Source organism: Eulemur rufifrons, chromosome 30, assembly GCF_041146395.1.
Source record: "Eulemur rufifrons isolate Redbay chromosome 30, OSU_ERuf_1, whole genome shotgun sequence".
NCBI lineage: Eukaryota > Metazoa > Chordata > Mammalia > Primates > Lemuridae > Eulemur > Eulemur rufifrons.
Genome location: NC_091012.1, coordinates 108,734,459 through 108,748,308, shown reverse-complemented (window position 1 = coordinate 108,748,308; position 13,850 = coordinate 108,734,459). Strand labels below are relative to the sequence as shown.

Genomic DNA, 13,850 nt, shown 5'->3' with positions numbered 1-13,850 from the left:
TAGACATCTTAATGCAGTCATTAAAATACTATATCCAAAAATATTTAATGGTATAGCAAAATGCTTAAAATTAAGAGAAAAGAATCAGGAAACAAAATTGAATGTGTAAAATGATCTCAATTAATGTAATTGTGATAATGAGTACAAATAGAAGAACATGTTCCAAATTGTTCACTGATTAACTTTTGCAAATGGCAATATTTTTGCCATTATAATTTTCCATAATTTCTAAATGTTTACAAGGTATGTGTATTGTAAAGGTTGTTTATACTAAAAACTACTTATAATTTTTATTTTTAAAAGAAAACACTGTTTCTTTTAAAGAACAGAAAATTAACAGGATTTTCTTCAAATTTTATATGTATACAAATGTATTCAAAATTATTTGTCTTAAAGATTAGTTTTCATAGACAAAAAATTACTAGAGTGACAACTTATTTCTAAGACAGTAGCATCAGAATACAGTTTATTTTCTAATGTAGCATTCAAAGCTTAAAATCTATTCTACATTGTAACATCTCAATCTAGGATTTGTTTTATACAAAAATCTGGCCATCTAATGTTTTAAAAATTAGATGTTAAAACGATATGGTAGTTACAGTTTAAAGTTAAAAAAAAAAACACCAAAAAAACTAAAAACCCAAACCCTATAATTATCTTTATGGGCAATTGCAGCACCAGAAGTTTATCTCAAAACTCTTCTTCTATTTATCTCTATTTTAGTTTGTACAGAAGAGTTAAAATATAGCAGGCCTAAACTACTACTTTGTGATAGGCTTGGAAGGCCTGCATCTAAGGTTGGCCCTTAATGGACATTTAGGAATGTGGATTTCAGGAGATACCCTACATTCCTAATTAAAAAGAGTGGCTCCTTATGTCTTATCTGTTTGTGCAAACAATATGATTTATGCTGAACACCTGCTTTCTTTCTGGGAGTCTGGAATTTGGTGCGTGCCAGGTAGAGAGTGCCTGTGTGATCAGCTCCCAATAAAAACCCAGGGCACTGAGTCTCTAAAGAACTTTCCTGCTTGACAACACTTCACACCTGTTGTCATAACTCATTGCTGGGAGAGGACTCTTGGAAGCTTGAGCTTGGTTCCTGTGGCCTTTGACCCATGCACCTTTTTCTTTTGCAATTTTGCTTTATGTACTTTAGCTGTAATAAATCATAGCTGTGACTATGACTATGTACTGAGTCCTTTGAGTTTTCTTAGTGAATCATCAAACCTGAGGGTGGGCTTGGGGACCCCTGACATATAGTTCTTAAAACTATCATCATTAAACATTTTGATACAGTGAATCAGGAGAAATGTTTAATTTGCTGAATGAATAGCAATTTATGTCACAGATAAAAAGAAAAAAATCAAAATAGATCAGATAAGATTAGCTATAAAAATATGTGCCAATCTATAAATAAATTAAAATGCTACAGTCCAGATTTTTATTGCCTGATATGAGACAAACATATTTTCCCTTAAGTAGCAAGTTTGTTGGTAAATAGTAATCAGTTCCACTCTATCAGTATAAATGAGTTTCACAAACACTCCCTTCCTCAGGCATAAATACTGGATCAAAAAAAATTAAATAAAATTTTAGGAATAAAAGAGCTTTCAGTTTATCTCCTTTGTGAGCTTAAAAAACAAAACAAAACAAACTGCTATTATTGTAAAAGATATAAACTATTGTTTTCATGTCAGATGTGTTTTAAATCCTTATTTAATTACTGGAAAAGTCTCCCTGTGGTATATGTAATCATTTTATAATAAGGTAATTAAAATTCCTTGGCCAGCCAATTTAGGATTTACAGCTTAACTCAAGTACCAGACACTACTAAAGACAAGCTCAAATGTGTTACTTAGAAATAAATATTTAATTTTGGAGGATAACATAACTCAGCCCTCTCTTCAAAACTGAACCTATATTTTAGAATACATTTCAGCAAATTGCTGTAGACAGGTTCAAATTTAAGTGTAATCCCAAAGCAATGAATGTACAAACATATGCAGATGTCTAAAAATACTACTGTTTGTGTTGGGGAAATGACAACGTAGTCTCTAAGTCATATTACCCCTATTTTAAAATTCAATCATCTCTTGACCTGCCCCATTAGAACCCATATCTGTTGAAAGCGAATTTCTAGGGTTGGGGCCTGGGTATATGTTTGTTTAACAACCTCTACATAGGATTTTCCGACCTAAGTTTTGAAATTTACTGCTCTAATCTTTTCTAATTCTAAACTTCTGGTTCTGTGAGTCTCTGTATTTAAATATGCTTTAAACTTATAAACCATTTGTAATTAAGTGGATATCAACTAGCTCTAAGGATTTTCTAACATGATAAGCAACATTATTGGGCAATATAATTTCATGACTTCAGTCTGGGAAGAAACAGGGAGTGTTGGTTATAAACAGTCTGTGGCAAACACAGATATGGATACCACATCAAGAAACTCACTGATAATCCAAATATGTTTTTTTGTCTAGCCTTTTCTCCACCAAAATGCTAAGAGCTGTTTCCAAGCAGCCAACAAACAAACAGCAAAGTTAAACTGACCTAGTTTCATTTGTTTTCCCTTTCCTTGTGTATTCTGTATTGGTGTCATGTTAGAAAACTATAAAAACGAACCAGATAACCCATAACCTGAGCAATGAGCCCCTGCATACCAGAGGTAATTACATCTATTGCCAAGAAACATGGAACTAATTCTGGAGTAGCTTAGTCTATGTTGCAGCTATAGAAGCAATCTTTCACATAGCCAGTAGGTGGAACCACACACAACCATATTGGCTTTGCTCTTTGATCTACATGACCTTAAATCTTATAGCAACGGATGTTTTTGGTTGGTAGGTTGGTTGGTTGGTTGGTTTAAAACCCAGGAAATGAAGGATACAAAAAACTGGGCAAGGCCAACTGGTGAGGTAAATTTATAAAACAATGATACAAAAGAGAAGTTTTATATTTCTATTTTGTTTCTGGCCATTTTGAGAAATAACTAAGGTATTTTGTGAATTCAAAATCCACTTCCAGATCCCCAGAGCTAATAAAACAATTCTAAATTTAGAAATCTGTCATTTAAAATTCATGTTCAATCAGGGAAAACTGAACATCAACTGAACATGACATGATACTAAGTAACTGTTGTTGATTTTGTTAGGTATGATAATAATATTATGGTCATTTTTTTAAAAAAGTCCTTATATATCAGAAATACAAACAGGAATTTTTATAGGTGAAATAATATTGTTTTAGAAATTTCCAGGAGGAAAAAAAGACAACAGGAAAGGCGAGATAGAACAGGAATGGCGAAATGTTTTGATAACTGTTGAAGCTTGGTGACCAGTGTGCTGGGGTTCATTATACTATTCTCTCTTTTCATTTGAAATTTTCCACAACAAAAGGTTAAAAAAATGAAAATAGAAAGCCACGTTCTAGTGATGTGGGTTAACGTCAGGATTAGGTCACTGGCAAATATCCAACTTTAATGAGGTCTCATTTCAATATATAGCCATCGATGAATTAGTTTAATCACAACTGAAGCACACAAAATTAGCTATATAAAATCCCATATAGACTGCTTCAATGCTGAGGAACTAAAACTAACCTGTTAAAGCCACTGGAAATAATACTTTATAGTTATAAAGCATGTCACCATTTACAAAAGAACTTCACATACAGTTTCTTATCTAGTTCTCATAATCTTATGAATATTTTCAAGGTAAAAAACTGAGGCTCAGAGAAGTTACAAGACTTGGCCAATGTCACATAATTAGTAAAAGTGACAGAGCTGGAATGCTAGCCTAGTTTTTATGACAACAAAGAACTACTTCTTTCTACTCCACTGTCATTTAGGCCCCTTCCATACAAACAGCATACATGGTAAAATTTAGATGAATTTTAAAAATTTGCTTTCTATCCTCTACATTATATAGTATATGATAAACCCTGGTTTTTAGTTTTCTCAGAGAATAAACATGGAGAGAAACATTTGTTGAATAAAGAATAAAATTAAACCAGAAAAGTAATCTAAAAGGAACTATCATATCTTAAAATCGGGAAGGATAACATCTCTAGGGATAACTAGAGGCCCTCTCTAGTCCAGAATTACAACCCTATCTTCAGCCCTCTTGGATGGATCCACCTTCAGCTTGAGCATTCTACTGAGGAACTACACATAGTCTGTGAGATAGCTTGCTTCATTCATTGAGTAAGTCTAATGATTAAAAAGACCTTCCTTAGTGGTGAAATCTGCTACTTGTTCATTCTAGTTAGAGCCTCCGATGCTACATTGAATAAGCATAGAATCTTCTCACACATGACGATCTTTCAAATAACTGAAGACATTGATTATGTTCTACCTATGGGCTTCTGCTTTGGGGACTCTTAGCAGAATAAGAAAACTAATACATTAACAGTTAATTAAACCTTCCCTGTCTTCTCAAGAGCTCTTCCATGCCAGTGGTCTTAAACCTGGGATTCGGATATCTCTGGGGGTACCCAAAGTCCTTTCAGGAGACACATGAACTAGGATATTTTTCAGGCAATCAATTTCCATGTCTTAATTTGCCATAATTTGGTCTGTCTGAAAACAAGTCTGTGGTCTGCTGATTTTCCTTTTACATCTCCACAACTACAATCACGCAGCTCAAAAGACCAGGCTGTCTAGTTTCAAAGAGACAATTGGGGAATGTGCAACTCCTGAGGGAGGGAGAGACCCTTTAGAGCAAAACAAAAACATAAAGAGAGCTTGAGGAAAAAAAGGGAGGTGCCACCGTACTTCATCCAGGGAATATATTCATGGCAAAGCCTGATCTATTTTAGAATTTGAAATCAATGGTAAGGTGAGTGTCACAGGTGTGTCGTCTATTAACACTTTAATTTTATTTGAATAATGAAGTCAGAATTTTTTCTGAAAGAAAATGAGTCTGATTTGGCTGAGTGATTTGACAATGAGGACTAACTTTGCCATGTAGGTCATGTTGCAGACATTTTCCATATAGTGAATGAGATAATATGCAGCTCTACAGTTGTGAAGAAAATATATTTGAAAGAATATTCAAGACACTGAAAATTATATTCTCATAATAAAAGTTTTTATATATCAACCTAAAAATATGTGAGAGGGGTACCTAAGTTTTTCAAAATTCTCTTAGCGGGTTTGCCAGCAAAGATTTTGAAGGCCATGACTTTATGACAGAATTTGCAGGCTCTTTCCCATTCTGGTTATCCCCTTCTGCAAACATTACAGTGTCCTGCTTTCTACGAATACTCCAGGGAGAATAGTGGGAGTGTGGCTTTGTTTTGAATACTATATACTTCTAATTAATGCAGCCTAACGTTCCATTCAGGACTGACTTTTAAAGCCGTTGCAGACAACTAACTAAAACATTTCCATCTTTTTCATATAAGTAGTTACAACTAAATTCACACTAATCTTGCACTTATATATTTGAACAAAGGTCTTTCTGTTAATTGCTTTTATTTTATTTTTAATTTTGACTCCTTTATTTTTTTTCACATTTCAGAATATTATGGGGGTACAAACATTTTAGTCACATGTAATGTCTTTGCCTCGCCCAAGCCAGAGCTACTGCTTTTAAATTTCACCTTCTCTGTCTCAGCTCCTTTGCTACAAACTTGTAAAAGTATTTTTGAATTTTGATGCAGACAGCCAATCAGCTAGCCCTCTGTGGTAGGCAGTTTGTGAAATGGCTCCTAGTGATCCCCACCTGCTGGTATTTAGGCCCTAGTGTAATCCCCTCCTCTTGTGTGTGGGCTGGATCTAGTGACTTGTTTCTATGTAAAAGAATATAGCAGAAGTGATGGTGTGTAATTTCAGAGATTAGGTTACAAGACTGTGACTTCTGTCTTACTCACACATTCTCTCCTGCCTTCTTTCTTACTTGCTCTGATGAAGCCAGCTGCCATGTTGTGAGCTGCTCTATGGACAGGCCCGCATGACAAGAAACCAAAGGAGGCTTTGGGCCAACAGCTTATATGGAACTGAGGCCCTCAGTCCAATAGCCTGTGAGGAACTGAATTCTGCCAACAACCATGTGAGTGGGCTTGGAAGTGGATCCACCCTCCACTGGAACCTTAAAATGACTTCAGCCCTAGTCAACACCTTGACTACCACTTCGTGAGAGACTCAGAGCCAGAGGACCTGGCTAAATTGGATCCACATTCCTGATGCACAGAGGCTGAGATAATAAATGTGTATTGTTTTAAGCCATTAAGTTTTGGGGCATTTTGTTATGAAGCAATAGATACTGAATATACCCTCTAACCTTGATAACTTTTGACTATTTAAGCAATTATCACCTTCCTTTTTTTCCCTAAGTCACTAATTATAATTTTGAACAGAATAAGATCAAAGACAAAACCTTGCACAGTGCTGCCCTATAAAGCTTTACACAATCTCTTTGGATACAGTCATCCAACCAACTATGGACTAGCTCACATTTCTCTATCTTACTGAAAAAAATTATGTGATAAACATATCAAGTGGCTTACTAAAATCAAGATACACTGATCTGTAGACTTGCCCTCAAATGCCAACATAGTGATTATATCAAAAGAGGAAGTCAAGTCTGTTATCGTTCGTTAGTTACCAGACAGGCTTGCTACATAGAGGCCTCCACTCTTCTCTCACTTCTCTTCACTAAGACTTCTATTGGTCAGAATTTTATATTTTGGAGGCTCTGATCCCTCTGAACTCTATTTCCTTTGGGAGCCTCTTCTCTGAAGTGTGCTGAAAGTGTGAGGGTAACTGAATACATCTAGCTTTTGCTTCCTTTGCCATTGTAAACTTTAAGATGAGATAATCCTTTTTTGTGACTTTAGTTCTTTCTAAACAGGTAAGTTTGCAACTACTGTTGAATTTCAAGAGAAAAGTGTTAGCATTATACGAAAGCAACATTACTTAAAATTTTACCCCTTAAGAAATAAAATGCACACTCACAATTCAAAAACCATGTAAAGCATTCCATCTGAGCTATATGTCTCCAATAACTCTACAATGTGTGGATGTTTCAGCATATGACAGATACTGGCTTCTCGCTTTAGATCTGCAAAACAAACATACAACATACTTCATTAGGTAGGAACAAAAGACAATTAGGGTGAATGATGAATGAATGGATGTGATCTATGGTAACATGAAGACTTCTCTAAATAGATGAAATCCCCATTTAAACTAAGCTTAACTTTTTACACTTTAAAATCTTTGACAATTTAGCTTTTCATATTTTTTGCTAGCTTAAATCTATATACAGTACAGAGTCAGCTCTTATTAATAAGAAATGTTTGTATTTCTTAGTACAAATACTTTCCTCAAAAGTAAAACAAATACACAAATAAATACTTTCCCCAACTCTTGTAATCAAGTCTCAGCCTCCAAATTTATAACTCTTCCTTGATCTGCTAATAAGTAACTCAATTTACTGTTTTGAATTTACCTCTTTTTCTTAGTCTTCCCTAAATAAGATAAAAATGTGTTCTGTTCTTTAGCCTAAATCTAGCATTTATAGACATGTCAAGAAAGTTACATGAAATAGGGACCAAAAAATAGTATGGTTTAAATAGAAAAGGCACTATTCCTAGAATCAAAGTCAGAACATTTTTTTACAACATCTATAAAGTATGTTGGATAATTCAGAACACTACCTGCCTCGCGGTGTTATTTTAAAGAACAAATAATGTAGGTAAGGCTACTGTGTAAGCTCTATAATACTATTTGGAAAACAAAATTGTTAATAATATCACTGTCATCACCATTATACTAAAATAGTTTGGTCATGGGCATCACTTGCCATGTCTACATGGAAGAGGATAATTAAAGCCTTCTGGTGCTTTTAACAGTGCTGGGGCTTTACCTGTTTGCTGATGATTAAAATCCAATGTGATATTTTTATATTTGAAAGTAAAAGGGAGACAGGTAAGGAAGAATTAAGGCTAAAGATGTACTGCACAAAGTAAAACATAAAACATTAACTCCTTTCTGATTTATTAATTCAACTTAGTCTTGGCAACAGAGCAATGGTTACAGATGGAACATTAGAAAACTGACTTACATAAGAGCAGAATGAGAAAAAGAAGTCAGTAAATTAGACAAAAGAGAAGCTACCAGAAAAGAAAGAATCAATAATATAGTATCAAGAAAGTCAAGGGAATAGAAGGAATTAAGGTATAAGTAGCTGGAGAAGGCTGAAAGCTGAGAAAAGGCCTTAAGATTCAGCCAGAAAAGGTCATGAGCATTCTGGGCAAGATCAAATTCTGTGGAGAGGTCAGAGTCAAAGTCTGCATGCAGGAGACAATTATGTAACAAATTAAAATTTATCATGCCTCTCACTGGGCTAAGTACTTTAGTCATTAGGTAGGTATTTTATAGATAAGGAAACCGAGGCTTAGAAATGTGTTCAAGATCACACAATTATCACAGGGGCAGGTTTTGAACCCTGGCCTGCCCAATTCCAAAGTCAACAGCCCTTCCGTTATGCCATTCTGGGTTGGAGCACAATCATATTTGAAGAATCTGGCAGTATGAAAGGAAGAGCAGGGTCAAAGAAGGTCTTACTTGTCTGTGTTTGCTGTTGTTTTAAAGGAAGCACTCTGTTGTTTGTAAGTGGCATGGAGATGTAAAGCCTGCAGGATCTAAAGTCAGAAAACTTGGTGCTGGTCTTGCCTTTGTCCCTGCCACCTGCGGGCTGACTTCTAACTTCTACAAATGGCTCCTCTACAGCCAATGAAATGGGGACGGTAATAGGTGATGCCATACCTGCAGAGTCTACTAAATTGGCTTGAAAGGGCAGTGGGAAGAAGACTCAAATGAGAAACTGGATGTGAGCAGAGTGTGCGGAGCACAGCACTGTGGGGTTGGGGGCTGAGGGAGCCCAGTGTGAGCTGGAGGGGCTCAGTGTTCACTGCAAAGGAAGAGATCGCAGCCACAGGAAAGATGCTCCCATCTCCAAAAGTAGTCAAGAAGGCCCTACAGGAGAGGAGGATGTGAAGCAGCTGTGGGGTTTGTGCTGGGAAGTCATAACCACAAGGCAGGCTTTAAACAAATGTGCTGGAGGGCTAGGCTGAGCCAGACAACATCAATCAGATGTCTGCAGTTTTTTCTCTCCCTTCAAGAATGTTCTGCCTCCTGATTCTATGAAAAGGTTAGGAGTTTTATTACTCATTTTTATGTTTATCTCTAGCTTATCATTTTATTAGAAGTCACCCTTTCATACCTTCTGTTTTCACCTTAGTTTCTCTTTTTCCATTCCTCTCTATTCTGATCAAAAGCCTGATTTTAACTCAGTGCTCTGACACTGGAGTCATGAAGTAAATAGTGTTAGTGTTTGCCACAATGAAAACTGATCTTTTTTCCTCTTTTCATTTTCTATTTTGCCCCCTTTATGTAACTAAATTGTGTTTCAATTGCCACGCTCATCATTTGCCACGTGACACATTGGTTATACTGAAAGTTTTAAAGTAGAAATGGATGCTCTAAAAAGCCCTCCATTTGAGCCACACATTTCTGCTTGGTAAACAGCTGAACAAGCTCTTGGGGTCTAGTCCATTAACATCGACCCGCCTTCAAAATAAAGGCAGAATTCAAAGCAATTTAAATGTCACCGGATCTGACATTTCAGGGACTAAAATCAGAACACTGAATGGATAGCACAAAATTAACAACATAAAAATATATTTGAAATGATAAGGGCAATGATGCAAAAGATGGCTTACATCTAGGATAATTATGGCACCGTTTTCCTGAATTTGAGTATCAATAGCCCAAATATAAAAAGCACAATTTTAAAAACACAAATGCATTATACATGCATTCTAACTATAGATTCCAAGAATATTAACCTCAAAATGTTTGTTCTTAAATGTGAATTAAAGATACATGTATTAAGTGCTCTTAAGTCCATGCTGATATAGCAAACTAAAAATATGATTTGCTTACAAATCAACTCATGGGGCAGAGTAGGAAGGAATTTGAAAGCAGTTGATAATATGATTTAAAGTTATGATTATCTGACTGCTTACAGATATTAGCACAGAACATGCACATGAGTGATGTGAGCCAGAGTTACCATCCCTGTTTTGAAGTGCTGCTTTGTTTACAGACTAGTAACCGGTAACTCTCTCCACTCTCCCCTGTACTTTCTTATTTAGCAATCTCTCAGGGAAATTTTAAAAGCTTTTTAAATCATCTATATGTAGTGCCCTTATATTTAACTATGTGCCAACATTTACTCAATCAATTCATTTCCCTTTAAAAGGGGAACTAATAATACAGAAAGTAATATTTAATTTTCTAACCCAAATCAGAAACACACTTAAATTCAATCAACCTGCTATATGGCATTAGAACTACTACTAATTTTCTAAGACGTTTGGGCTGTGCAACAATAGTAAAGTGAGTATGCCCTCCAGGGTCTGCCTATCAGACTGTCCCTCAAATCTGGGAGAGTTAGGGAAGCTGTTTCAGGTGGTCTGTTTTAAAAATCATTTTCCTGGAAAGGATTTTTATTATTTATTTTACTACTATTTGTTCTTGTTACAGGAGAATTTTCATACTATCCTTTAAAAGTTCGATGCTACTTTCAAAGTGCCACAATTCTGCAGCAAGCTAATTTGACCATGGGTTAAAAATAATTGGGGTATTTACAAATATGACCAAAGAAAGGAACAATTTCTGACATTCTTAGCATTGGAGTAGCAGTCTCAGCCTGAAATATGTAACTCAAAAGACCTAAATTTAAGAGTTAGTTTGCCTAAAACCATTCAATAATGATTTAAATGAGCACCATCCAATAGAAATATAATGTGAGTCACAAATATAATTTTAAATTTTCCAGTAGCCACATTAAAAAAGTAAAAAGGTAAAATTTTAATAATATATTTTATCCAATCCAATGTATACAAAGTATTATTTCAATATGTAGCCATAGTAAAATTATTAATAAAATGTTACTCTTTTTGTACTATGTCTTTGAGATCCAGTGTGTGTTTTATACTTATAGTGGATCTCAGTTTGGTCTGGTCACATTTTAAGTACTCAGTAGCCACATGTGGCTAGTGGCCACCAAATTGTACTGGTGCAGCTCTAGATAAATTGATTTGCTTTAATTCCTATCATCTCTCCATTGTGAGTTGTTATGCAATTCTTACACAGATATTTGTAAAATCAGTCATTCAAGAAAGAATCTAAACTCAAACAGATGTGTTTTTAAAAACTACTTCCACAGAAGGAAATTCTATAGCTTAATAACCCAAATCCATAATTTAATAACTAAATATGGAATTTCTTCACTATTGCTAATCTAAATCCTTCATTTGTTCTGTAATTTTTAATTATTTTATCTTGCTGAATTTACCAAACAAAGAATACACAGTGAACATCCACTGTATAGAAGCCCTTTGTATGTTTCAAAATTGAATGACTTTTTTAGATTTTATCACTAGGCTATGCAGTGCAACATCTGAGAGTTTATTATGCAACCTTTGAGATTTTAAAGCACTCCTTCATTAACTTCTCATTTAATGACTATAATAACCCGATTTTCTTTATATATATATATATATACACCACCCCCATTTTTCAGAGGAAGAAACTGAGGTCCAGGATTCAATGATATAAATAAGTCGCTGAAAATCACACATTTAATAAGTGGAGAGAGCCGGACTAATAGTCAAAGCCTCATGCTCTTTATATTATACCACAGTGGCTTCTGGGGCTGGGAGAACCAATCACACAACAGTGCTAATGTGGTAACACTGACTTGGGTAACAAGCTATCAAGACTGTTACAGAACCAGCCTATTTCAGCTGCACTGTAATTAGTGATGGTCAGAAACTAGATACTGATCTTTTCCTGTCAAATATATACATATTTTCATTAATTTCTAAACAATTTCCAGGTTGTGTTAGAAACTCAACAGTTAAACAAAATTCACTAAGAGCTGACCCAGGCTCCAAATCCAAATAAAGAGTATTCTAATCTAGTCAAAGAAAGAATTACAAATATTAGTGTGTTCCTTTGAATAAATATTAATAACAAAATAAGTAAATGAAAGTCAATTTCCTTGGTGTACTGAAATTAATGATCATATGATATTTTAGAAAAGAAATCCAAGCAGAACCTTGGAAAGATTATAGTAGCAGAGTCAATTTCTATTGCTGAGTTCCCCCTTTATCTAATAACCAGTTTGAAGACTAAAGATCTCAGCTGCCTTTGGCAATAACACAGGTCAGTTTGGCTTTAATGAGGCTATCTTCCTCACTGACCTTCAGGAAAGCTGACCTTCTCAACTAGTGAAGATTAGAGGAATAGATAGGCCCACATGAGAATCTGGGTTAACTGGCTAAAATAATAATTTCTTTGATATTTTAAACATTTTACTACCACCCCTATACATTTTCTTATCTTTTTTCACACACAAAGAGAAATCCAAGTGTTTTCTAATTTCTTTGAAGTCTTGTCCATTTTTTTAATCCTGTGGCCTAAAATCTCATCTGTTGGGTAAAGGAAGCAGCATACCATTAATTGAGAATGTTTGACTGATGTAAAACTTTTACTTAAATAGGCAAATGTGTATTAATTAGAAATCCATCTTAACTGCATTAAGCATTTACAAATTAATGGAGTTTTGGTAATATATTTCCCAGTTTTCAGTTTTGATAAGTGCAATGAATATATTAAAGCAGCCTGCCCTGTTCAATACCAAATTTAAACTAAATTCAACACTATATGTATGAATAGTTATAAAATATAATAAAGCCAATTACTATGAGAAATACTTGTCTTTCCTCTCACTTTTCATTAGGAAGAACTGGTAAATAATTACTAAAAGTGCCATTTATTTCCTAGGGATTTACATTTTAAAAATTCCAGGTCATTCCTAATCAATATTCAAGTACTATAAATCATTGAGCTTACTAATTTGATATTAATAAAGATTCCAGGTGACCAATTCAATGATCTTTATTAATATCTAAGAAAAACATTTGCTTAAAAAGCCATTTGTGGATAAGAGCCAACATTAGATTAAAAAGAACCCAAATTATGTGTCTCCTAGAAGATGTAACTCTGAGTCTTCTATTCAAGGAGTTAATCATGAATTTGGTGAAAAATCTGTTTTGGACACAACTAACAAAATGGAAAGATGTTAATCATATAGATATAAGAAAAAGGCAGAGGTGACTAAAATCCAAACCAAATAAAGTTCCAGTATTAAGAGTTTTCCTCAAATACACAAATAACCATATTTGGATCATATTTTGTATATGATAAAAATAGAAATACAATGTTCTAAACTTGTCTAAAGTACAATTCTTCTGTTGGTTTTCATTTTGGGAAATGAAATCAGGGCATTTACTATGATAAAAAGTAGACACCTATTTCAACATGGTACTCCTTACTTTATGACAGAAAATTAGAGCAACATCAGTTTATAACTCAATTACTTTTCAATACTGAAGTCTTAAAAATCATATGTATTAGAGCCTGTGGGAACTTCGTGGGACGATAGAGTGCATACATTTGTTAAAATTCATTGAAATGTATAATTAGATGGGTTCATTTTTTTGTGCATAAATTCTTCAATAAAGTTTAAAAAGCAAAAGAGAAGTTACTGCAATAAAACAGGAATTCAAACTAACATGTCAAAGTCAAAAAATGTTACGCACATACCTGTTTCATACTTTCCTAATTATGTTATCTATAATTTACTTTCTATTTTTATTTATTTACTAATAGCTGAGGAGCCCAACAAGGACATGCTAACAGGATAGACTTCTTTACTACCCGCTTCTCCCTCGAACTTCCTTTCTCCAGGTGGGGGCCAGCCCAGGAAATA

At 34.5% G+C, this 13,850-nt stretch overlaps 1 protein-coding gene across 5 annotated transcripts in view; it reads right to left on the bottom strand.

Annotated features, from left to right (window-relative positions):
* The window catches only part of CASK (calcium/calmodulin dependent serine protein kinase), a 363,551-nt gene that overhangs the window by 224,599 nt on the left and 125,102 nt on the right, over positions 1-13,850 (bottom strand). For all 5 annotated transcript variants that reach the window (XM_069464106.1, XM_069464108.1, XM_069464109.1 and 2 more), the window contains exon 3: positions 6,959-7,064. In XM_069464106.1, coding sequence (XP_069320207.1) covers positions 6,959-7,064 — 106 coding nt within the window. The remainder of the gene's footprint in view (positions 1-6,958; positions 7,065-13,850) is intronic.